Source organism: Typopeltis vanoorti, chromosome 9, assembly GCF_054136105.1.
Source record: "Typopeltis vanoorti isolate ZY-2024b chromosome 9, IOZ_Tvanoo_1.0, whole genome shotgun sequence".
Taxonomy (NCBI): domain Eukaryota; kingdom Metazoa; phylum Arthropoda; class Arachnida; order Uropygi; family Thelyphonidae; genus Typopeltis; species Typopeltis vanoorti.
The window spans coordinates 65,835,316-65,862,795 of record NC_143557.1 but is presented as its reverse complement, the minus strand read 5'-3'; the positions used below and the strand labels follow the sequence as shown (position 1 = coordinate 65,862,795).

The 27,480-nt window shown below is 35.6% G+C and overlaps 1 protein-coding gene across 1 annotated transcript in view; it reads left to right on the top strand.

Annotated features, from left to right (window-relative positions):
• Positions 1 to 24,470, top strand: part of LOC150103104 (uncharacterized) — a 37,756-nt gene extending 13,286 nt beyond the window's left edge. Inside the window, exons 2-3 of the mRNA XM_090397884.1 lie at positions 14,971 to 15,037; positions 23,649 to 24,470. Of these exons, the coding sequence (XP_090254010.1) occupies positions 14,971 to 15,037; positions 23,649 to 23,737 (156 nt within the window). The 3' untranslated portion in view covers positions 23,738 to 24,470. The remainder of the gene's footprint in view (positions 1 to 14,970; positions 15,038 to 23,648) is intronic.
• Positions 24,471 to 27,480: the final 3,010 nt, after the last annotated feature.

Here is a 27,480-nt window from a genome sequence, read left to right as displayed (position 1 = left end):
TTTCCTAACTTTTTATTTTATTTATTTTTATTTTTTATTTTATTTTATTATTATTTTTTTTTATTTTATTTATTTATTTTTTTTTATTTTTAGGAAAGTTATTGACCTTTTTAGTTATTTTACACCAGCTACTTAGGTGGCGCTTTTTGGAATTGTCAGTGTTTAATTTGAGCTTAATGTACTGAAGATGCCTGTGACACACAGCCGAAAATTATACTATTAAATAATCTTTGTACGTGAGTTTTTTCCGTTATTAATTTTGTATCGATATGTCTGCTCATGGTATACCTCTTTTAAAACTTATTGCCTATAATGAGTCCACAGACTCATTATAGGCAGTCATTATAGAATAATAATGTGAGAAAAACTAGGGATCATCCATGGAAATTAAGAGTTTGTTTAGTAAAGATGTGAAGACTGTAGTTTTTTGCTTAGAGAATGGTGAATGAGTGGAGCAGATTGCCAGAGTTAGTTGTGAGTGTTTTGTTACCAAATATGACCAGTGTTGTATAGGTATTGATGATTAGTGTTTATGTAGGTACCCATATGTAATAATAATTATTATTTTATCATCAAAAATTTAGCCAAAATTTTATTAAACACTATCCAGCCTGAGTGAAGTTATTGCTATATAATTTTGAAGCATTTTACATGTGTTCTTAGAATGGTCTGACTGAATCAAAAAATGTGATGGTAGGAGAAAAATTTGTCAGGCCTTTTCAGTTCTTTATAACTTGCATGAGGGACACACATCCAGTAGATGTTAACCTATTGTTTTATTATTTTTTTTATGTGCAAAATGTTACTTCATGCAAGTTACAAAGAACTGAGAAAGTACAGTGTGTAGCCCTTCTCTCTTTTTTTTGAGAATTTCAACCTGGTACAGTTTATAATCTTAACTGTAGCGTCAGATACCAAGTAAATATCTTCAGTCACAACTAAATTAATTTAGCAGCTCATGGTGTCATATTTTATCAGAATAGGCAGCAATTATCTATGGCTGATGAAATGCCAGTGATATTTTTTAAAGAATTATGTCTTTTAAAAAAAGGTATTACAGACTGTTATGTGTTTTATTATAGGATCAATTTTTTATTACAGAAGCACTTTATTATTATTATTATTCGTGATACCTCCAAGGAGTCCGAAGACTCATCGCGGGAGGACACCTACAACTGTCTCAACCACTACACCGAACCTCTACTACGAATCAACGCTATCTACTGCCCACCTCCACCACTACCACAGCTAGTATTTTTTGTCTGTAAATTGCATGTGTTCTGAAGGGCCGATTTATCTGTATGCGGGATGAAAAACCCGAGTTTCCTGGAGAAAAAACCCTGCTACTTCCTTATGAGATCGGCTAACTCACCTTCGATTGAAATCGTCCAGATAAAGATTCCTCCCATCGCGATGAGAATCGAACATAGGCCTATTCCAATCGAACGGCGCAATGTACCGTTGTTCTTCCAATTGCGCTATGGACTGTTTAGGATTTTCTTTAGCTTGCATGGCTAATGTTCTTTCATAATCCATTTTTGCTTTTCTTACCACACTCGTTACCCTTCTGGCCTGCACCTTATACCGTTCATGTGCCTGCTGGTCACCTTTCTCCTTAAATTCCCTCCATAGTTGTTTCTTTTTTTGCAGCTCAAGCTTACACTGTCCAACTCTTAACATACCAAGCAAACTTTTCATCTTCCTTCTTTCCATCCATCTCTGTTCTTTGAACAATCTCCTGCAAGCTGTTTTTTTCCACTAAGTGCAACGACCAACTCTTCAAGAAACATATCGATAAATTACTTGGCACACCCTAATCATTTACTCACTTTCAGCACTGTTGTGATATAAGTCTTGTGACTTCATATGAAGAGTCATTATTAAAAAAAATAAAATAAAAGTGTGTGTGTGATTGTGTGCAAAACTAGCTCATGAAATAGCAGATAAATAAATAAAGCATCATCATTAGTGGTTCTGTACAGGTCTTTAAACATAATTTACCCTCTTTAAACATAGGTCTTTACAGGTCTTTAAACATAGTTTCATCATCATCATTAGTATTCTGTCTCTTGACAGGTCCAATGGTATAACTCAACAGATTCTCTTCTCCCAATTTCCTCTGTCTCTTGCTTCCTCCTTCATTTCCTGATATCTTCTTGTTCCCATTATATTATCAAGTATCGTTAGTCGTCTTCTTCCTCTTGGTCGCTTTCCTTCAGTTTTCCATTCTATCATTCTTTTCAGTAGGCTGTCTCCTCTTAATACATGTCTTATCCAGTTATGCTTTCTTCTTCTTATGGTCTTTAATAAATTCCTTTCTTCAACTCTTTGTAATACTTCTTCATTGGTGATTTTTTCAGTCCACTTTATTTTCTCCATTCTTCTCCATAACCACATTTCAAATGCCTCCAACATTTTAGCTTCTTTCTTCCTAATTGTCCATGTTTCTGACCCATATAAGTCATACTCCAAATATAGCACTTAATAAGTCTTTTCTTTAGATTTTTATTCATTTTATTAATAAACAAATATTTCTTGCTATAAAAGGCATATTTTCCTTTGTTAATTCTTTCTTTTATTTCCATGTCACATTTTCCATTTTCTTGTATTATACTACCAAGGTATTTGTATTGTCTCACTTGCTCTACACTTTCTCCATTCATCATCACCTTGATACTTCCTGGTTTCCTGGAGACTCATCACTTTTGTTTTCTTTGCGTTAATTTTCATAGCATATTTCTTGCATATATTTTCAAATTTTTGCATTAGGTGCTGTAGTTCATCTTTGGTATTAGCTAATATTGCTTGATCATCTGCAAATCTACTATTTTGTATTGTTCTTCCTCCAATAGTGATTCCTCTTTCCTCTTCATAAAATGCTTCTTTTATAATTTCTTCTGCAAATATATTGAAGAGCATTGGTGACAGGCAGCATCCCTGTCTTACACCTCTGCCAATCACACATTTTCTAGTTTTTCCTACTTTTGTCTTTATTATGGCCGTCTGGTTCATATAAAATTCAGCTATTAACCTTCGGTCTCTCCAATCTAAACCTATTTTGTGTAATATTTCCATCATATTTTCCCATTTCACCATGTCAAATGCTTTTTCAAGGTCAATGAAACAAATATAAACTTCTTTATTTACTTCTATATTCCTTTCGCATATGGTCCTCATTACTCCAATTGCATCTCTGGTTCCTCTGTCTTTTCTAAATCCAAATTGATCATCCATAAATGGATGGAACATGTTCAAAGAATGAAAACGAAGATTACCAAAACAAGCCTTAAAGTACAAGCCATTAGGAAAAAGAAAACCAGGACGTCCTCTTAAACGATTCAACGATGACTTCTAAGGCCGGAACAGGCCTAAATCCTTGATACGCATGATGATGAGTTTTTCTACTGAATATTTAGAATTGCTACTCAAAACAAATGCTGTTCCATTTTTTCCCCCGTGTTCTACAGGAATATATAATTCTATAACCATCACTTTCAAAATCCCCTATATCTTCCCATCCTCAATACTTGGGATTCCATCCTCATTGTCCATTTGAGGATTTCGTAGGTTAATGACCAAACATAGTTTACCATGGATTTCATAACCATAATTACAGAATAAGGCAGTGCCTGCAAATGTACTTTGTTAAATAAATTGTATGATCTCCTGGTTGATTTGCCTGATTGCAACAGTTTCCAGAAGGGAAAAAATCATCACATCCATATGAGCAACTCACCTTCAGTTGAATAGCCCCAGTAAAGGTTGTTTGTATTGTAGATGAGACTTTCCAGCCAAAGGCCATTGTTTTCTTTAAGTTCCAAATTTTACATCCATCCATCCATCCATAAGTTGCTGTTGGAAAAGCAGCTTCCTTTAGAATCCTCAATTTTGTTCTTGTGGAGATAGATCCATCCTTCCAGATTTAGACAAGTCTCTAACTGTTATTTTAGCTATTCCTAATCTTCTGATGTCTTCTAAAAAGCAATTCTTCACATTAATAATGGATCCCAGGTACTCAAACTTGCTGACTTCTTCAGTTCTTTCTTCATTAAAGTACATTTATTTCTCAGGAGATTCCATGTCTATATTTCCTGTGAAAACCATAATCTTTGTCTTGCTACGATTAATAAGCATCTCAGATCATCTTTTTTGTCACCTGCTTATACTGTGAAAGCAAAATGCAGAGACCAAGCTGTTACTTGTGAGAGGATCATCTAGACACTCTGGTTGACTGTTATCATAGCAATGCAATTGCACTTTTTCTGCTATACAACATTATTCTGCATTCCATTTTGTATACTTCATATTACTACCAGAAATCTCAATCAGTCTGTAACATAAAAGTTTAAGAATGGGTAATATGGTTTTCAGTCACTTTTTTATGCAACTGTTGATAGATGGTTTCAGCAGAAAGTTCTAGCATATTGTGTTTCCAATTTTATTGGGGGAATTGTATTAAGAAAACAAGAAACAAAATTGATCCATTCATGTTCTGAGTTAAATTCTTTGACATCACTATATTTCTGAATAACTGCAGGTGTGTGACATGACTAGTTTATTATTAGTAGGTTTTTTTTATTATTATTATTAGTCATCAGAAATTTAACTATGTGCTTCTGTTTTTAGCTCCTTTAGTAACATGATATGGTCATAATTTATTCATGTATGAATAGGGAATATATATATATATATATATATATGCTATCATGTTGTACCATCATTTTACTTGTGGTTGAATGGTATGCAATATCAAGTAGAATGACGTGGGCAAATGTTAGAATGGGGGAACTGGACAATGAGACTTACTTGTGCCTATAGTATCACAGAAGGTTCTATTAAGGTAGAAATGGAGGAATTTTTTGAGGCTTTAAAGAAAAAGGAAAAGTTAGTCCTTGTTGGGAATCTAAATAGCAGAGTAGGAAATGATTGTCAGACATACAAAAATATTTTGAGAAAATTTGGAGAAAAGAGCAAAGCTAATAATATTTGCAAATATATGTTGGATTTCTGCTCAGGATATGGACCAGGTATTACTAACACCATGTTCCAACATAAAAATGTGCATAAATTCACATGGAAAGAAGGGACAAGAAATAAGAAAGTCTCATTGACTATATTATTGTTGATAGTGATGTTTTCTCACTGGTGTAGGACATTACAGTATACAGAGGATTTGAAATTGGAAGTGATCGTCATTTAGTCTTGAGCAGGATTAAATTGAATTTCATATTGAAAAGAAGAACATATAAGAAAGTTTTAAAGCAAATAAACTTTGAGCAGCTCTAAGATATAAACTGTAGACTAAATTACACAAACATTATTCAAGAAAAAATAAAAGAGTTTGAGAACAGGAACCAAACATTGTAGATTCAGTGGCAAGCTCTGAAGAAAACATTGATTGATTCAGCCAGAGAGGCATGTGGTGAGGTTGTCTGCAAGGATAGAAAAATTAGAACTCCATGGTGGACACAGGAAGTTAAAATTGCAGTGAAGGAAAAGAAGAAAGCATATCAAAAGTCCCTGGCAAATAAGTCAGCTTGTGCTCTTAGAGAATACAGAGACAAATGTAAGAAAGCGAAACGGTGTGTAAAACTAGCTAAACAAAAGTCATGGGAGGACTTTGGCAAGAACATAGAAAATAAATATCAAGAAGGTGGCAAAAATATTCTGGAGGTTGTTGAAGAAGCTTAGGAATGGAGGAAAGAGTGCTATAAAAGGAGTTAGAGATGATAATGGTAACATGAAAACAGGAGAAAAAGATATCTTTGATATATGAAGTAATTACTTTGAAAAATTGCTAAATGAAAAAGTGACAGCATAGTGGTAAAAAACCACTCAACAGGTATGCAATCAGGAATACATATCTATACTTGAAGTAGAAAAAGCCATCAAAAAGCTTGAAATGTGGAAAGGCAGAAGGAGTAGATGATATTAATATTTTACCAGAAATGTTCAAGTATGGAGGTATAAAAATCATACAGTGGCATAGTTCAGAAGACCTGGACAGAGGGACGAATTCCAGATGATTGGAGTAGAGCTCTCATAGTACCTATATAAAAAGGGAAATAAAACTGAATGTGAGAATTACATAGGCATTTCATTACTGAGTGTTCCTGGTAAGATATATGCACATATACTTGAGAAATGGTTGAGAAGGATTGGGGAAGAGAAGCTTGTGAAGAACAAGCTAGATTCAGGTCAAATAGGCTGTCAGGATCAGATTTTCACTTTATGACAGATAGTTGAGAAATCATGGGAATATATATGTAACAAATCTGTAGATCTGTATTTAAGTTTTATAGACCTGCAAAAGGCATACGATAAGGTGCCAAGAGAAAAGCTATTCAAAATGCTACAGTTGTATGGTGTCAGTGGGGCATTATATCAAGCAATAATTAATCTTTGAGTTGTAAATCAGCAGTTAGAATTGAAGGAAGTGCAGGAAGATGGTTTAATGTTAAATCTGGTGTCAGACAAGGATGTACATTATCCCCTCTGTTATTCATTAACTATATGGATCACATTATGAAGGAAAGTGGTATTAAACCTGATATCAAAATTGGAGATGTTGATCTTAGCTCTTTACTTTATATTTATGATGTTATACATCTAAATAAATCCAGTACAAGTCTGCAAGATTCCTTGATTAAATTGAACAACTGTTGTAATAGACATGGTATGCAGGTCAGCAATAAAAAGACAAAGACAATGAAAATAGGCAGAATCATTGAAAATGTCAACTGTGTTGTGAATGGAGAACCTGTGGAACAAGTAAAACATTTCAGCTACTTAGGTACGATTTTTAGTGAAGATGGTAAATTAAATATGGAAATAGACAACAGAATTAACAAAAGCTGGTATTGTAGGCAGTCAGTTGAATAAATTCATATGGAATAAGAGAGAAATTAGTCGGAACACTAAATTAGCTGTATACAAGACAGTGTTCAAACCAGTTTTAACTTATGGATCTGAGAGCTGGTTCAGAAGTAAAACACTTGACCAAAGTCCACAGATATGAGAGTCCTGTAGGGGTGTGAGTAGATGGCATCAATGGCAATATCGTATTAAAAGTGAGAATATTATGAAAGAACTTGACATTGTTAGAATTCAGGAATGTGTTAGCAGAGCATAATCTCAGGTGGTATGGTCAGTTAAACAGAAGGAGAGGAAAGATTGGCAAAAAAAGAGTACCATATAAAACAAATTATTAATACAGTAATCGATCATGGATGAATTGTAATTTTTTCCACTGATTATTATATTTGATTAACGCAATTTTGATATACGCAATAACATCGAGGGATTAATTAATGAAGTTAATCAAGGATACCTATATTTCTGTTTTCTAAGGCACTTTTTACTGTATCGATCCACCTATATCTTGGATTTCCTCTGGGTCTTTTTCCTACTGGAAAAAGTTCTCTGCTGGGTTCGTAGGAAAAAGACCCAGAGGAAATCCAAGATATAGGTGGATCGATACAGTAAAAAGTGCCTTAGAAAACAGAAATATAGGTATCCTTGATTAACTTCATTAATTAATCCCTCGATGTTATTGCGTATATCAAAATTGCGTTAATCAAATATAATAATCAGTGGAAAAAATTACAATTCATCCATGATCGATTACTGTATTAATAATTTGTTTTATATGGTACTCTTTTAGGAAAGATTAAAAAAAATGAATGCAAAGTAAATGTTTAAAAAATGCTTGTACCTACATTAGTTACTTCAGTTTTTTTTTAACAAAAAAAAGTTATCAGGAGTCGTTTGAACAGTTTTAGTTTTTTTCCTATCAGCATAAATTTTACGATATTCACGGGATTTTGAAAACCATCTAAGTCATAGCGCATTCTGCAAAAGGTGTTTCAAAGCATCTCTCATGCAGGTAGAAGATACTTGCTCCCACGAATCATGAATGTTTTCAATTGAGTGTTTATTGTTAAACTTTTTCCAAAATTCTTGGCGCTTAATCGCATTTTCTTTCGTTGTTGTTTCTACTGCCTTTGAGAATGTCGTTTTAAGAAAATAGGCTTTGAAAGATGCAATGATGCTCATGTCCATGGGTTGTAGCAATGATGTCGTATTTGGTGGAATTTTGGTAAATTTAAAGGCATGCTAATTAAAACTCTTGTCACATATATAAAGGGATTGTTGCAATTAATTTTGCCATGTAAAGCAAACCCGCATTATGCAAGGGATACTGGTATAAGATCTGATAATGTTGACAGATAACAGTTAATCTTGACAGATAACAGATTAATTTGGAGGAAAATTGTTGATAGGAAGTTTGTGTAAGTTCTTCATGTAGTACTATCATAATATTTACTAAAATAAAGAGCCAAAAGGCTTCATTTTGGCAATGCAAAATTATATAAATCAAGTGGATGTTAAACCCAGCATTATTTCAAAGCCGAATGCAGAAACTATGAAAGTTTGTACGAAATTTGACCAAAGAGCTTACAGAAACACTCGCTAGCATTTATTAGTTGCCCTAGCGTGGACATTATAGAAAACGGGATCGCTTGCCCAAGTGTCCAAATATTTGCCTTCTATTGGTCCATTTTGATAAGGTTTCACTGGTCTGACAGCTGTTTTGAACTGGTCGGTTCTCTTCAGAGACCAGGCAGAAACCTTAAGAGAGCAAAAACTATCATAATATCCTGTACATCCCTTGAGGGTACATATCAGGAATTTGATGATGATGCACACACACACAGAGACAGACAGACAGAGAAATATTCATATAACAACTCGCGAAAGTTTTTCTTTTATATACATATATATATATATTGATCTCATACATGAGTGGTCGAGAAACCTATAAGCACATCATTGCCATGCATAGGGTACAAAATGGGGGCTGAGATAGAAGTTTTTTTTGAAGAACTACATGCAGGTTGTAGTTTGGGAATACTTCATCATGAGAAAGGCCTGTTCCAGAGGACAAAGGTGGATGGAATGAAAGAGAAAGAAGAAAAGCAGGTTTGTGTGTTTGCAGTTGTATAGTAAAGGTATGCTGGGCAACCTGTTCTTGTATTAACATGTGCAACAGAAAGTGAAGGAATGATGGTTGAATAGATACAATGCTGAAACACTACACCTGTGAGATAGTTTGAAGCAAATTTGTAAGGGGGGAACATCTATAAGCCTAATCGCTTGCTTCTGGACAGTGTCAAGGATTTTAAGGGAGGTTTTAGGTGTACCACCTCAAACATGTACAGTTAAGAGTTGGTTGTGTGTAAAATCTTGAATGAAAATGAACGCCAAGTTTCTTGGATGCTGAGTAGGCTATTGATGCGATGTGTTTATGCCAAGAGAGAAACTGGAGGTAAATGTTAGTCCAAGCAGAGAGATCTGATCTTGTCTGGTGATTTCTGTATAATGAGGGTATGGGTAGGTGAGTTTAGAACTATTTTCCAAGAGAAAAGGCAAGACTTTTGGTGGCTTTGAACATAACAAGGTTGTCTCTGCCTCATTGAAAGATAGTATGTAGATCAAAGTTTATGGCACTAGTTGTAGATGATCTTGCAGCCTTGGATGTCTGAGAACTGCATGGTTTGTCAAATGAGTGGGATGAGTGGAAAGTACTATTGTCTGCAAAGCTGTGCATAGGATTAATGGTGATTGCGAGTAGGTGATTTGTGTATAACTGAGTGTAAGGGAGCTGAGAACTATTTTGCAAGATGCAAGACTGGCATTGAACACGACAAGGTTGTCCTTGCCTCATTGAAAGATAGTATGTAGATCAATGTTTTAGGCACTAGTAGATGATCTTGCAGCCTGGGATGTCAGAGTACTGCATGGTTTGGTACTGCACTACCTCGAGAGCCTTGAGGCATTCTAGTATTGGTTCTGAAGCTTGAACCATCTTCCATGACTCGCAGAGAATGACCAGAGAGAAAGCTGCCTACCCAGTTACAGAAGTGGCAGGGAGACCAAAGAATGGCAATTTGTTTAGTAGGCCTTGTAGATAGTCTTATACATTGGTAACACATGACTATTAAATTATTTAAGGAATTCACAACGTATACCGGAATATTAATTAAAAGAAACTTTAATAAATACCTCCTATATTTCGGCAATGTCACATTGCCATCTTCATGGGAACATACAACAATGACACGTGCACGCAGGCGCTACAAAAAGCAAATGAAGCAGAGAGAAAACTACTGTTGTTCCTAGAGTCCTAAAGCTGCTCCCTAGCAGGCTATATTGGGTTGTCTTGGCTGTTGGGCTGAAGTTCTCAAGATGCAAGCTTCCCAAATTTGGGGCAGTCTTGTGCACCCAAATTTGTTAAGGTTTTGAAATTTTTATTTTTATTTTTTTTCTTTCCAAAAAACATTTTTCCAAACCTCAACAAATTTGGGTGCATGAGACTGCCCCAAATTTGGGAAGCCTGCATCTTGAGAACTTCAGCCCAACAACCAAAACAACCCAATATAGCCTGCTGGGGGGGGGGGGGGGAGTCCTTTAGGACTCTAGGAACAACAGTAGTTTTCTCTCGTCTGCTTCATTTACTTTTTGTAGTACCTGCTTGCACATGTCATTGTTGTATGTTCCCATGAAGATGGCAATGTGACATATAGGAGGTATTTATTAAAGTTTCTTTTAATTAATATTCCAGTATACATTGTAAATTCCTCAAATAATTAAATAGTCATGTTTAGTAGGCCTCGATGCCATACATGGTCAAAAGCTTTGGAATTTCAAGAGTGATAGCACAAGTTTCTCTGAACCATGCCATGCCACATGTCCAGGTGGTTGGTGATGATCTTGAATGGTGGAATTTGTACTGCTAGTCGTTGATTAATTGGTGGGCCTGTAAATAGTGGAGAAGTGGCTATTGATGACTTTATACATTATTTTGGAAAGGACAGAGGTGATGACCATTGGTTTCTAATTTAACAGTAGACTTCACCAGTACAGCCACTCTGGTCTTGCAGACCATACTCTGGATACATGCCACAGAATACGGTGGAAGAAAGCCACAATAATACACCGTAGCAAGTTCAAATTTGAAAGATTATTCATGGATTATACATGCCAAACCTCAATAAATTTGGTTGCATGAGACTGCCCCAAATTTGGGAGGCTTACATCAGGAGACCGTCAGCCCAACGGCCAAGAATATCTGTATAGCGTGCTAGGGGGGGTGCACCATCAGGACTTTTAGGAAAACCATAGCTTCGTTCTCATTTACTGTGTTTATTGCCTGCATGCACGTGTCTTTATTGTAAGTTCCTTTGAAGATGGCAACGTGACGTTGCCGAAATATTGGAAATATATTTAAAGTTTAATTTAATGTATATTCTATTGTACATTGTAATTTCCTTAAGTTATTTAGTAAGCACCTAGACTTCTATTGCTTTTTTTTTTTGGAATAGGATGGATGTGAGATTGCATCCGTGCATTGGGATAAGTACGATGCGTGTATAATAAATTGTAGAGACAATGCAGGATAGATGTTAGCTCTGGAGCATAGTGTTTGAGAACAATTGGAAAGACACCATCAGGAATGAGATTTTTTTTTAGTGTCAAAGTTATTTAGTAGTTTTCTGATGTCTTTTTGTCAAAGAGTTACAGGAGGCATATGGTGCTAGAATTCTAGTATGGTAGGAGGCAGTTTCCCTTAGTCATTTATGCAGGAGCTTGAGGAAAAGAGGGATTCCAGGAGGTCAGCTTTATCTTTAGATGAAGTAACAGTAGTGCCATCAGGATGAGAAACAGGAGAGTAGAACTTGCATCCAATGGCCTTAGCAAGGGACCAAAAGGCATGTCTTCCATTTGGAAGAAGCAAGTTTTCTGCTGTTGGCCTTTATGAAATCGGATTTGGATCTTCTGACACCTGATTTGCATATGTTGCATGCTTTGGTATAGGCAGTGTATGAAGCTAGAGTTCTTGATGTGAGCGACATGCAGTAAGCTGAATTTTTTTCTTTGACTGCTTTGATACATTTCAGTTGAACCAGAGCTTGTAATGCAGATGAGGATTATAGGTCGAATAGAGGATGAAGGTCTTCTGTGAGAATAATTTCTGACTCATTAAATGAATGGAAGCAGTGGTCAAACCAAGAAAGGAGTAGAAATTCAGTAGGTTATCCCAGTTGGTTACTTTGTAGTGCGAAAGATGCAAGGTCAGAGAGAGGAGGCTTGCACATTGTGCTGAGAGGAGAGGCAACCTCCATTGTGTATTTGGAAGGAGAACTGGTTAAAAAGAAATCCAGAGTATTGGGAAAGTGAGTGAAGGGGTTATACAAAATAGGTTATGTAAAGTAGGTAGGTATACGATTTGTGTTAAGTCATTATTTATAGCAAAGGACTTGTGCTTCTTGTCCAGCTTGGTTGGCAGTGTTGGAATAGGGGAGCTAGTTGGAATTGTGGACATTGAGGTCACCAGGAAGATGACTTAACTATTTGGATAGATAAATTGCAGGCAGTCAAGTTTCATGGAAAGGAATGTCAGGAGGTTTGCGTGATTATCAGTGTTTGGAGACCAGTAAATGCAATGAATGAACAATACTAAATGGAGCAAGGAAACCTTGAGCCAGAGAAGGTCAAAAGCAGGGGATTCTAAATTAACCATTTTCTCACAAGCTATGTCAGATTTCACAAAAGCACTGGTGCCACAGTTGTGAAAAGAATCATGAAGTGTGTAATTTGGGCACTGGAGATGGACAGTTGTAGATGTAGCTGTAATATGGGTTTCTGTCAGGAATAAGATGTGTGGTCTGAAAGACTGCAAGTGATGGTGAATGCCAATTATGTGTTTGTATTAATGCTATGGATGTTAGTAAAGTGGATGTAAAAGTGAGTTTTTAGCAAAGAGATTCTGACTTGGTTTATATGTTGTGACATGACTTTTTTGATGAGATTAGTTGTCTACCATGACACGTGGTGAGCGACCAGTGAGAACGTTGGCAATCCAGTTGCAGAGTGGGGAAAGCAGGCCATAGGATGACAGTTTGGTGAATAGGTCCATGTGCCAAACCCAATCAAATACCTTTGAAATGTTGAGGGCAAACATGAGTTTCTCGAAATTTTTCCATGCCTTGAGTCCAGAGGTGGCAGTGAAAGCAAGATCAGCTGTAGATCGCAAGTGGCAGAATCCATACTGCTGGTTAGTGATTAGTTGGCATGTCTCTAGGTAGTTCAAGAGTTCGTTGTTGATGGCTTTCTCCATAATTTTAGAGAGAACAGAAATGAGAGCAACTGGGCAATAGTTCGTTGGTTGACTTTTAACACCTTTCTTTGGGATGGACAGGATGTGTACCTGTTTCCATGTTGTTGGGTAGATGCTAGTGGAATAGGATAGATTAAAGAGGCAATACAGGATAGGTGTAAGTTCAGAGGCACAATTTTTTAACACAATAGGTGGGATACCATCAGGACCAGATGCCTTGTTTGTGTTAAGGTTATTAAGGAATCTTCAGATTTGTCAAAAGACTATGGGTGACATGAAGAGAGCTGTTCTTGGTGGAGTGGAGGGAACTTTTCCCAGTCATCAATACAGGAATTGGAAGAGAAGAGTGATGCCAGTAAGTTGGCAGGAGCTGCACTCAATGGCTTTGGCAAGGGACCAGAAAGAGTGACTGCCATTTGGCCAGGAAGTGAGTTTGCAGCATTTGGCCCTTTCGGAGTTTGACTTGGACTTGGTGATGATTCTTTTATAACTGTTGTGGGCTGCAGTATAGGCAGAGTGAGCAGCTGAAGGTTTGGTCTTGAGCCATTCGTAGTAAGCAGTAGTTTTTTCCTTTACAGCATTAGTACACTTTTTTGAGAACCAAGGCTTGGATAGTGGCTGAGAATTTGGAGTGGAATAAGGGATGAAAGCCTTCATTCCTGTGAGGATGATTGCTGTTATTCAGTCTGAGCAGGTGTTTGGATCAGAAGAACTGAAGCAGTAATCAGACTATGGGGATGGAGGAATAGAAGTCACCGCGGTCTTCCCAGTTGGCCCCTTGTATAGTGCCAAAGGACACGTCGGTGAACTGTGGGTGAAGGTTGCTCAGTGGCAAAAGAGACTTGTATTACACTAGACAAATTATCCCATACCCATTTTCCCATTTTTTCCCTTTCTCCCTCTTTTACCTTGCGGTGTCGAGGGTTTATTAATCATCAGACCTCAACCTTTCACAGGATAAAGTGGTCAGCCCTACGCCCCGGTGTATCCTATGTTCGCAATGGTTGAGTTCTCAAGGCCGGTTTAACTGCTTTGTGGGATGAAAAACCCCAGCTAAACTGGGGAGAAAAACCCTACTGTCCATGCCCAAGACTGGCTAACTTGGCTATGGCTGAGGAAGATCCTTCAGCTCCTCATGTCACCGACAGGAATTGAGCCTAGCACACTCCTTCCCCAGGCATATGGTTGCAAAGCGCATAGCCACTAGGCTAACTGCACGGATTTATTCTTCTTTTTTTATCCTTTACAGAAGCTTAAGCAAACAAAATTTATACCTGAAGTATTGTTACAAGTAGGCTACTTGTATATAGAGAGGCTGTTAACTTCCCTTCTGTTACCTTGGTATCCCATAATGCTTAGAACACTTCCTTTGGAATGTATTTGGAATGTATATTGCTATTATGGGAAGGGCCACCACCCAAACTAGTTTTGATCTTTATTGAAGTCTTATCAATGGGAACTAGATCAAAGAAAATACTGAGGTTAAATCAGTGCAGAAGTTATATATTTTTCATATACAAGTATTAAAGTGGTGTATATCACCATGCTATTAAAATACTGTGGATCAGATTATGTGAAGGATCATACTATTATGGGATACTTAAGACAGTTGAGAAGTTAACTGTCTCTATATACAAGTCATGAAGATAATTTTTATTTGATAAAGACTTAAAATTTGACATATTTCTAGTTTAGCTTAACTTATGAAAGCTTTATCATTTTAGATATATTTTATCTTAAAGAATATATGCTGTGATACTAGTTAGTTTACATTCTTCATAATTTTGCAGGTGCAAACTCTACTTCAGCAAATGCAAGACAAGTTTCAAGTAATGTCAGATCAAATCTTGGCAAGGAATATCCTTTAAAATTTGTGGTTTGTTAGTGCTCTTTAAAATATAAAATTTCATTTGGTAATAAATCCATTTTAATCTTTTCTTTTTTAAAAAAGAGGTGTAATAACCATTTTTGACAAAATAGCCAACAACATATTTCTGTAATCACTACTGCTCAAAAAAAAAAAAAAAAAAAAAATGCAGAAAAGTGGATATGTTCATTTTTTAAACATATGAGTGGATTAGTTATTGTACAGGTGAGGAGGAGGATGCTGGTTCCAAAGCAGTCTTTGGGTCAGTCAGCTCTTTTGATTGGTTACTTAAGTAAATTCCTATCTCTGGTTCCTACTTCAGATCCGTAATCTTAGTTTCTCATATTCTGGTTTCTGATTCAGATTCTACTTAGGAAACACTCAGCAAATATATATCCTCTATCACTTAACTCTTAATTAACTTTTAGGCTACATGCAGTAGGACTCATTGATTTCCCACTTCTCCTATCTCCACTGATGGGAATTAAACCCATGTCTTTTCCAACCATCTGACTACATTTGGATATGCTGTATTAGTGGGAATAAGAAACAGATGATCAATTGTGGAAAAACAGACATGAGACTGGTTTGAAATCGAAAAATAAGCTGATATATTTTTGAACAATGGCTAGAAGTATTAGGAAACAAAAGAATAACTCCATATAAGGGTTTTACACACTCGAGGACTAGTTCTGATTATAGGCAGCTGAAAATTCTCAAAATCAGGCTGTTCTAAAAAATGTTCATTGATGCAGTCCGTTAAGAATAGTTGGACTAGTTAAACTTGGTTAATTGAGGATGGCATGTTGGGAATAGAATATGAAGTATATTCAGACATGCTCTTACGAGAAAAGAAGTGGAGTTTCATTAATGACGTAAAGGAAGTCGAGGCAACTCAAAATGGAGAATCAGAAAGAAGATAGTGACACTAACTTCCAGGATGGCTAGCATGTGGCAAGAAATATTGAGAGATGGTTATGAAATGTTTTGTTTTAGCATCACAGGATGCAACAGTGAATGAAGTGAATAAGTTACTTCCATTTGGAGTGTGATTATAAGTAAATGAAATGCAGGTGGTCATTGACTTTAGTTTGAGATATGTAGATTGCAGGGAAGAAAATGCTACCTGTAAGTAACAAAGGTAAATTTCTTGTTGTTTAGTGGCTACAGTTTCAAACAGCATGAAATAAAATGGAATATGCAAAATCCAAGTATTGGATTTTGTGATAGCATTACAGGATGCAACAGTGAATGAAATGGTTAAGTTACCTCCATTTGGTGAGTGTAATCATATCCCTACAGAGGAAGTGTTAGGTGCATGCCTGTCATTGTCAAAAAGGAATATGAGAGCTGCAGGCTGGCAGACAAGGAATATAGTTTGAGAAAATACTCTTAGTTGAGAATCTGAGTGGGGGGGTGGGGTAGAAATGTTTGGGAGTTAGTAATTATTTAAACATAGAAATGTCATATTGAACTCTGAAAGGAGGGGAATAATGAAGTATAATGTTATGCAGAGGTATAAACAGGTTGGTGATCAACATTTGTATGAGAATGTGTGTGTGTGTGTGTCCTGTCAGGTGTCTTCTCCCTCCAGGAGATTGACTACCATGTGTCTCCATTATGTCCTATTCTGTGTCTTTCTGCTGCATTCCTCATATGAGAGATAGGTCCAGTTTTTTATATTTTTCATCCACTCCAGTCTTTGTCTTCTTCTCCTTCTCTTTCCCTCAACAATTCCTTCGAAGTGTCCTTTGTAGGCAGTTATGTCTCAGAATATGTCCGAAATAGGTGACTTTTCTCTTTTTAATTTCTTTTATCAGGCTCCTGTTTATGCCTACTATCTCTTCATTTGTCTTTTTGTCTTTCCATGATATCCTCATAATTCTTCTCAGCATCCACATTTCAAAGGCCTCCAGTTTTTTTCACACTCAGATTGGAGTGTGTCCATGTCTCTACTCCGTATAATAATGTGGACCATATGTAACATTTGAAGATTCTTAGTCTTGTTTTCAGATTTAATTCTCTAGATGTTAGTAGATATTTCATATTGTTGAAAGTTGACCTTGCAATTTCAATCCTTTGTCTAATTTCATCTTCTGTCCTGCCATTTTCTGTGATCAAGTGTCCGAGGTATATGTATTTTTGCACCTGTTCTAATTTATTTCCTTTTATATTGATGCATATTTTTGGTATTTCCTTTTCTCTTGAAATTATCATGATTTTTGTCTTTTTAAAGTTGAAACTGAGGCCATACTGTTTGCTGTACTTGAGGGTTTCCTCTATAAGAGTCTTGAGGTCATATTTGTTTTTAGCTAGAAGAAGTATGTCATCTGCATATCTTAGGTTATTAATATTTCTGCCCCCTACAGTGATTCCTTTGAGGTTACTAATTTTATTAAATATTTCTTCTGTGTACAGGTTAAAGAGAATTGGAGACAAGACACAGCCTTGTCTCACACCTTTCTGAACTGGGAATTCTTCTGAGGTCTCTCTATTTATTCTCAAAGATGCAGTCTGTTCCCAGTAAAGATTAGTTATTAGCCTAATGCCTTTTCAGTCCATGCCTGTTTTTGAAAACATTTCAATTAATTGCTCATGTTGAACATTGTCAAATTCTTTTTTGTAATCCATGAAGCAGAGGTATATATCTTTTTGTTTTTCTAGATATCTTTCTATGATGGTTCTGACGTTGAAAATACCTTCTTTTATACCTACATTTTCCTTGAAGCCACTTTGTGTATCATTTATTTCTATGTTTATTTTTCTTTTATTTCTTTCAAGAATAACGTATAGGAGGACTTTTGATACTTGACTGATGAGGCTAATTGTCCTGAACTCTTCACATCTTGTAGCTTTTGTTTTTTTTTGGGAATCGGAACGAAAATTGAGTGATTAATATCTTTTGGTAGAAATCCAGTGTCATATATCTTATTGCATAAATTTGTTAGAAATTTCAGTCCTACTTCATCGAGAGCCCTCAACCATTCTGCCAAGATATTATCTATTCCTGCAGCTTTATATAGTTTTAGTTTCCTGACAGCGTTTTAAACTTCACAAAGTAAAATGATGGTCCTTCTAAATCAGTCTGTTCGGAAATATTATTTCTTTGTTGGTTGTATAATTTCCTTGTGTATTCAATCCATCTTTCCATGATTTCCTTTTTATCCATTAGAATATGGTCTCTAATGACACTTGCATGATTTACTGTATTTGTCCTGCTTGTCATTTCTCTGATCTTTTCATACATTTCTCTGCTTCTGTGTTTTCTATCAAGATGTTCTGTTTGTAGATTTCTTCTTAATCCATTCCTCTTTGGCTTTCCTGCATTCTTTTTTTATTTCTTTATTCATGCTTTTATATTCAGGTTTGTTCTTTAACTATTTTCTCTGTTCCATCAACTTTAATATTTTTTTCATTTATCCAAGGTTTATTACTTTTCCTTTTTAATTGTGGGAGTGTATTTTTGGCTGCTTTGTTGATGCTATTTGTTTGCCAATTCATGTTAATTTCATCAATTGGTGTTCTATTTTCTGTGTGAGTTGTGGTGTCAGACTTGTTAAGGGATTTTGTGAATTCTTTTATAAAGCAGTCTTTAACTTCTTGGTTGTTAAGTGAGTCTGAGTTATAAGTTTCTCTTATGAATGGTTGGCTTGGTATCTTAAGTTTTATTTTGATTTTTGCAATCAGTTGTGGTCCAATCCTATGTCTGCTCCAGGGTATGTTTTTGTTTGTGTTATTGCATTTCGGAATCTTTTGCTTATTATTATATAGTCAATTTGGTTTCTATAGATGTCCCCAGGGCTTTTTCATGTATATAGTCTTCTGGCAGGATGTTTAAATAGTGTGTTGGCAATTATTAGATCATTGGTTTCCCATGCAAAATGAGATTTTTTTCTGAGCCCACTTTTGCATTTAGGTCGCCCATCATTATAATAATATCATCTGACTTAGCACTGAAGATTGAAGTTTGGATGTCTTCATAAAATTGTTCCAACTATTCATCTGAGTGGTCTTGGGTTGGTGCATATGCTGGGTTAATATACAAGTTGAATGGTTGTGCAGTTATTTTGGCTGTTATGATTCTGTCATTTATGGATCAATATCCATGTAGAGATTTTGCAATTCTATTACTTAGGACAAGCACTACTCTGTTAAACTGTAAGTTGCTGCCAGAGTATATTATAGTGTGATTTTTTTTTCTTATTATTCCTTTATCTGTTCACCTCACTTCACTGATACCTGCAATATCAGCCTTCATCACTTCTAATTCCTGGATTAAGTTGTCTAATTTGCCTGCCTCATAGTGTGTTCTCACATTCCATGTTACTATTTTCAAGAGATTGCTCCTGGTTTTCAGACAAGGAACATGTGAGAATATCCTCCCCGGAGGGTTTGGGATATCATCTTCATACACTACCTTAGTAGTTCTTGTCTTGCAATTCTCAGTTTCAAGCTCTTCTTCCCTGTAGCTATAAAAGCTGATGGTTGCAGGGGTCTCAACCACATCTCTAACTTCATATTGTGACATGGTGTGTTTCATGGTTGACAATGGATAAATACGTGGTGAGGCTCCAATCTCTTCCACAGCGACTGGCCACAAGTCCCTTAGATGTCAGGAGTGTGCCCTCGATGTGCCACACATCTTGCTGTCATGCCCTTGATCAGTCAATGTTGATTCTTCTGCATCTTGGCCATTCCAGACTTCATACACATAAAGGTTGACATTCCCTGTTTACAGCATTCTATTTTGCTGATACCCTCACTTAGTTTAGTCCACCAGCCGAGGCGGTTTACCGGGGTGTGGCTGCTGGTGTGCACTACCAACTTCTTGTAGCCATAAGTGAGAGTTGAGTGTATGTGAGGACCAGAGCCCAATATCCTGACCCTGAGATCAGCAGTTGACATTGATACTAAGGTGTTACCTCTCCATACACCCCCTTATATATATATACATATATATATATATATATATATATATATATATATATAAAAGGAAAATAGGTCAATGTAAGCAAAATCCTGCTGATTTTTAGCTATGTGGTCAATAAAACCATAGTAAATTTTTGTTTATCTCATCTTTGTTTGAGGTGGTGGCCTGCCATAGTCAAGTAATGCTCTGATAAGATTGTTAATCTATTTGCATTGTCTATTTCTCTCAGTATTATTCTCTAACCAGCTTAAAAGTTCTTAGTGTTCTAAAAGGAATTCTGTCCAAAAGGTATCATCATTACTGACTTAGTTATGGAGGCGCACCCTTGTGTATCTAACCTTTTAGTCTTCAGAATTCTTGTAACTGACTCCTGTCTTAATCCAAATGAATTTTGCATAACCATGACCAGTCTTTCCTATATGTTTATTCTATATGAATATAACTCGCCCTCTCATATATCTCGCACCCCCTGATTTTACTTTACGAAAAAATAAATTAAAAGTTTTACATATACCTTGCACACGAAAATAGTTTAAAACTTTAAGAAATAGTGAATGTTGTTATGGCAGTTGAGATATTTTGGAATTCGGTTGACGAGAATCAACATTTGAACTCAACAATCATTGGTTGAGCCATGCTGTCTTTTGTTAATAATTATATGCATGTTTTCATAACTGCGTTATCTCTGCCGGCCTACCATTGCTGGTTGTTTCACACTCCACTTTCGCTTCTCGTCAGTCATTCTTGTAGGATTGTTCATTACATATCTCAAATCTTGTAAATTACTTGTCACTAAAGATTGAAATATATCACATGATGAACATTGGCAGCCGATCATGTAAATAACGTTGATAATTAAAAGTTAAATATATTCATTTTATAAAAAATGTAAGCAATTATAAATTATAATGAATACTGAGGATTTAATTATAAACATCAATTTAGTTTTTTCATGAAAAACTTTAGTTTCTGAAAATCCTTGCATATATCTTGCATTACAATTTTTTAAGTTTAATTTTTGGGAAAAAAGAGTTATATTCGAGTAAATACGGTAACATCACACTCTTCTGACAAAAATAATCTATTCATTGACAGTGACAATTGAAGTCATTACATGATGAGAGTTACATGATATCCAGTCATTCCTCTTTTGCAGAAGTGTTAGAATTGGGATTTTGATATTTGGATTCTTCTTCTTCTGCAGCCAGCTTCTCCCACTGAAGTGGGGTCACTGTTGATAATGAGTCTCCTCCACACCTTCCTGTCTTGGGCTGTCACCACATCCAAGTTCTTCATCCTCAAGTCCTCTTCTACCAGCTCCCTCCATCTCTTCTTTGGCCGCCCACGCTTCCACCTTCCTTGCACATCCATCTGCATGACCCTTTTTCCCACATATTCGTCCTCCCTCCTCATCACATGACCAAACCATCTCAACCTTGCCTCCTGTATTTTCGCTCCTAAGTTCGTAACTTTCACCGTTCCCCCGACATAGTCATTTCTCAGACGATCCTTTCTGGCCACACCGCACATCCACCTAAGCATTCTCATCTCTGCTACTTCCATTCTGCTGATGTTATTTTTCCTCAGGGCTACAGTTTCTATAGCATATGTCATAGCTGGCCTCACTACTGTCCTATAGATTTTGCCTTTCAGATTGATCAGCACCCTCTTATTGCATAACACTCCAGCCATCTCCCTTCAGTTCCTCCAACCCGCTTGTATCCTGCATCCCACTTCCTTCTCAGCTCCTCCATCTTCTTCCACTGTTGAACCTAAGTATCTAAAGTCTCTCACCTTCCTGATGACATTTCCTTCCAGCTCCAGATCTGTCTCCTGTCCACTGCCCACTGTGCAACACATATACTCTGTCTTATTTCTGCTCAGTCTCATACCTCTCTCTTCCAGTACTTTTCTCCATCTTTCCAGTTTAGTTCCCGCTTCTTCTCTTGAATCTGCACACAGCAAGATGTCATCTGCATACAACATTGTCCAAGGCACATCTTCTCTCACCTCCTCTGTTACTACCTCCATCACAATATTAAACAGAAACAGACTTAATGCTGACCCTTGATGCAAGCCAACTGTTACTTGAAAACTTTCTGTCTGTCCCAGACAGGTCCGAACACTTGTCTTCACATTTCTGTACATTTCCCGCAACAACCTGACATATTTCTCCGGCACCTTCTTCTCCCTCAGACACCTCCAGACTTCTTGCCTTGGCACTCTATCGTATGCTTTCTCCAGATTTTGATATTTGGATAATGGATAAAATTGCAAATAAGAGGCAGCAGAGCAGTCGATTTTCAGATGTTAGGTCAGTTTGGAAAAGTCAAATGTCATGTACTGTACAAGCAAATTCTAAATAGTAATATCTGTTGTACTTAACTCAGACAAGGGAAATAACTCCATATAAGGATTTTACACTTAAGGACTAGTTCTGATTATAGGCAGCTGAAAATTCTCAATTTCAGACTGTTCTAAAAATATGATTTGTTCAGCTTTAGAAATTGTATACTCGTTACACAGCCAGTAGTTATCACCAGTAAGGAGCATGTGCTTATTTACCAATCATGGCTCAGTCACAGGGTTAAATTCTATTAAAGGTATATTGTGTGTGTTCAAATAATGTAAATTATCTGAAGACATATACACCCTCTGTCCAAAAAGAAACTGAACTTTTGATAGAAAATAAAACACAGGCCAATTATAATTATTCAAATCATTTATTTCAATCGATATACTCCCTCTTCTTCGATACAGCATTTGGCACGACCAGTTAATTCATTAAATTAGTTTTTTAATATCGGTTTTTGGGATACTGTTGAGGGTTGTAGTTACTGCCTCTTGAACATTTTCAGTGGTGTTGTATCGCTTTCCTTTCATCAGCAAATGATGTTGGGGGCGGGGGAGAGAAAGAAGTCACAGGGCGCTAAATCAAGTGAATACGGCAAATGATCCAACACACAAACTTGGTTTTTGCTCAAAAACTGTCTCACAATGTTTGAATGATGAGATGGTGCATTATTGTGCAAAAGTGACCAGCTGCCTATATCATGATATTCATGCCACACACGACAGATTCTCGCTATCAATCGCCACTAGTTTCTTCTATTTTCGAAAAGTTCGGTTTCTTTTTGGACAAGGGGAGGGGATGTATATATACATCAGAAAATATGCATAACATTCTTAAAACAATTTAGTAACAAATTTATTGCTATTCTGCTATTCATAATAGTTTCTGTACACTTAAACACAGAAACGCCAGAAATTTTCAATACCAAAATTTGAATGTCATTTTTTAGCTTTCTTCCCATGCTAACTATGCATCAAGATCTGATGTGATGTTTTCATTTATTTAATTTTTTACATTTTTTTTATAATAGTCTTTTGCTATTGAATGGTATGGAGTGTTCAATGTTTCAATATGTTACTTAGTTTTCAATATAATCAACAAGGATAGTGGATGGTTATCAGATAAGAGGTGCTAATTTTTATTTTTTTTCAGACTTGTACTTTAGTATTTTTTACTTGAATGATTCTAATGGATTAGATTATCATAGCAACAGGTAACTGTCACCCTGGATCTGATTAATTCTCTTCTCTTTTCTAGTTAGACTTTATAACTTGGGAAATTCTTATAATGTTCATTGTGATCCTTAACATTTCTTTATTTGATGAAATGGGTCATCGAATAGATGACCTAGAAAAGAATATAGCTGATCTGATGACACAAGCAGGTGTTGAAGAAGGAGATAAATGACCTAATATTCTTATGTATCTTTATCTTCTTCGAGTGACAAGGTATATCCTGTAAAAAGTACTCATGGTACAGTGGAAATTACAGATGCCTTGGCAAAGTTTTGCAACCAAGATTGAACAAGATCATTTGGTGGAGAAATGTAATCAACACTATTTCTCATGTTCAATTTATCTAAACACTTATACTGTAGTGTAAATATTAGCAAACAGATTGTTTGAATAGGCATTAATAGTTTGTGGCATGCTAAATTATTCTTACTTCACTTGTTTGTTCTGTGGTAATATAGCATTTCATCAAATCAATTTGTTTTGTAGTAATATTTCATCAGCAAACTTAAGTTTCTGATATTCTGTATAAATGTGACAATTTCCTTGCATGATGAAATATGTATATTTGATGTAGGCTAATTTTTTTCTGTTTAGTGATTTGAATTGTAGCAAAATAATATGTATATTAATATATTGTCAGGAATCAAACTCTCTTACTGACTTACAATAAATGTATCGTTTAGTAATCCTTTGCATTTTACTTGCTCTTCAAAGCTGTGAGTTATAAGGCTTTTAGTTTGTAACAGTGACAAAATGTTTAATTTATCTTAGGATATATTTGTGTAGATTAAATGCTCTCCTTATGGTGCATTGTAATTCATTTAAAAGATCATTTGTGTGCATAATTGTATTTTCTTTAAAAACTAGTTTAGTCCTGATAATAAAATTTAACTACAAAACAAGCATTACTGCAAGTGAATTTATTTCTGCGATATAGTTGTAACATACCATATTTAGTCCGAGGAATCTCTCATTAGCTTTTGTCATGCAAATTATCACTTTATAGTGGTGCAACATAATGATTGTTAAATATCAAATAATTAAAAGAAAATGAAGAAAGTTTTTTACCTTGGGTATATACTATGTTAAAGATACCAAGCAATTTTATTCTAGGTTTTAATCCTTTTTCCCAAGTAAGCAAATTGACAAGTAAGTCAAGTTTGCACCTGAACATAGTTCAAGTCTGAGGCAACTCTTGGTAAAGGTGGAGTAAGCTCTGATCACTTTCCTTAGTATTTTCCCCTAATGCAAGGTACATGCCCTTGCAGAGATGTGCGATGCTATACATTACACATCTAATGATCTAACCAGAGCTTACTCCACCTTTACCACGAGTTGCCTCAGACTTGAACTGCTCAGGTGCAAACTTGACTTACTTGTCTGTTTGCTTGCTTGGGAAAAAGGATTAAAACCTAGCTTATAAAATTGCTTGGTATCTTTAACAATTAAAAGATACGTTTCGTTTTTTTCCCTCTTTTTTTGCTGCTGCTTAATTACAAATATATACATCATCATCATCCTCATAAAATTTCTGAAGTGTTCCCTCAGAGGCAAAAAATATATGTTACGAATAATGTAATAAATTCGGTTATTATTAATAGTTACCGGCTATTATTGATACAAACCAAATAACGAGGTTAAAGTAAATAATTTACGAGAATTTATGTTTTATAAAAAAAATATTTTATTTAATAACAGAAAAAATAAGAGATAAATACCTTCTTATATGATTATATTGTTGTCCGGTTAAAAAGAAATTACTTATTTTTGCAGGAAAGACCTCTGTGGCACTTGGAATTGCAAAGGATTTCTGACTTTTTACATTTGCAGCAATTTGAGTTACAATGGGCTGTACAATTGCAATATTGGAAACCTTGACCACCTAAATTAGAATTCTTGCAGGCACATTCTCTTAGACTTATCTCAATATCAGGAACTTTATTAACTAAAATAAACGTTTCCTTACAAACGGTAAATTTGTTCCTCAAATAGAGTTGGTTTAAAATACCATATTTTGTACCTAATTTATGTAGGTTTTCATTCTCAATAGAAATTATAATAACTATAATATTCCGGTTTTCGGTCTTAGCCCTATCTACGTCTGGAATTCTTATTTGAACATTTTCTCCTACATTTGCAATTGGAAATTTAGTCATTGAAAGCCGTAACATTTTTTCAGCTTGCTTCTTAAGTGACTGCTTAGCAGAGTTTCGAGATTCTTCAATTTTTTCTGTGATTTCATTGAGCGCAAAAGAAGTACTTTCCTTACTTTTTTCATTATTTTCTAATTCAACATTAGTTATATTTTTTATTTTGCTATCTTCCTTGTCGATCGTTCCTGTTTCAGAAGAATGTTGTTTTCCTTCGATTTGGCTAACACTCTTATTTCTGTTTTTGTTTGGATCTCCAACAGATAAGTCTTCACTCGTAGCATCTATTTCCACTTTGTCACTGTTCTCTGTCCTAATACCGCTTTCCCTCTCTGAGATTATCTTCTGACATTCAACATCCTTATTAGTTTGATATTTTAATATCATCTGAAGATCTTCTTCACTTGTGATTTCTGACAAGGTATCGACTAGTATGTATGCTTTCAAACCTACCTTAGCTTTACAGCCAAACGTAGCTTCATAGGGACTGCGATCTATTCCAGCGATGTGCTGTTTTCATAAATTGAATAAATTTTATCCCTTCTGACCATTTTGTTGTTTTATTTGTTTCACGCCATGTGAATAACATTTTTTCAATGTCTTGGTTTGCTCTTTCAACCAAGCCTCGTGATTGACTTTGCCATGGTTTTCCATGAACAATCTTAAGCTCATTCTGCAGACTTCTTCAATAATTTTATTCACTAATTCCTGGCCATTGTCACTTTGCAAGATGCATGGGGCTCCAAATATTGTGAATATATCCAATAGATGATATGCAACTTCTTCAGCTCGTTTTGTTTTCAAAGCTCTAAGTTCAACAAATTTCGTAAGATGGTCTTGATAAACCATTATAAATTTATAATCGCTATCAGCTTGTGACTGCATATCAATTAAATCAATCTGACATCTAGAATTGAATTCGCTGCTTTTAATTGGTTTAACATAGAGCCCTTTTTTGGAATGCTCAATTTCTTTTGCAGGATTCACAAAGATTCAAATATATCATCTATTTCAACTGTGATGTTCTTATACTTCTCTTTAAACTCTCATCATTCTGTTTCATCCTCCATGGCCGATGGCAATATGAGTGTCATGAATTAACTGAAAATTTTCTCCAAGAAAGTGTAATACATAATCGGGTCTCTTTCATTTTTAACAGGTACGACGAGTTTTTCAACATCTTCAATTTTTACAATGTCATATCTTGATAACCATTGATAATCTTCAGGTTTTGCCGGAAACCTTCTCTTTGTTCTTTTTAACTTACGCTAAAAACAAATAATACTCTCTTGTGAATAACTGATTATTTTTCCCTTTTTTCGATCTCAACTTATTAACTTGGTCGTTAAATCGTGTTCTCATTATTTCTAATCTCCCATTATGCTCATGGGTACGTAAAATCGATGAAAATGTAGAGAAATGTATGCACTTGCTAGCAACTGACGTAAACAGGAAAAAGCAACCTCTCCCATTAATGTAGTAATCAGTACTAAGCTTCTTCCAGGGCAGGGAGATGAAGCTGGGAGTCGCATGTAATTTTCTCTGAAAACTAATTTTTAATTACACAGAATTTCATAATGAAAACAGCCAATAGATAGAGCGGGCTCACAAAATTATGAGCACATGTCCAGCTGACAATTAACGAACTTGTCAATTGTAGTTATCTACCTAAAAACAAATCCATTATGAAGAAGTATCTGTAACGCTTCTTCATTAGCGCTTTCGACAAAAAAAAAAAGAAGAAGAAGAAGAAAAAAAGTTAAGT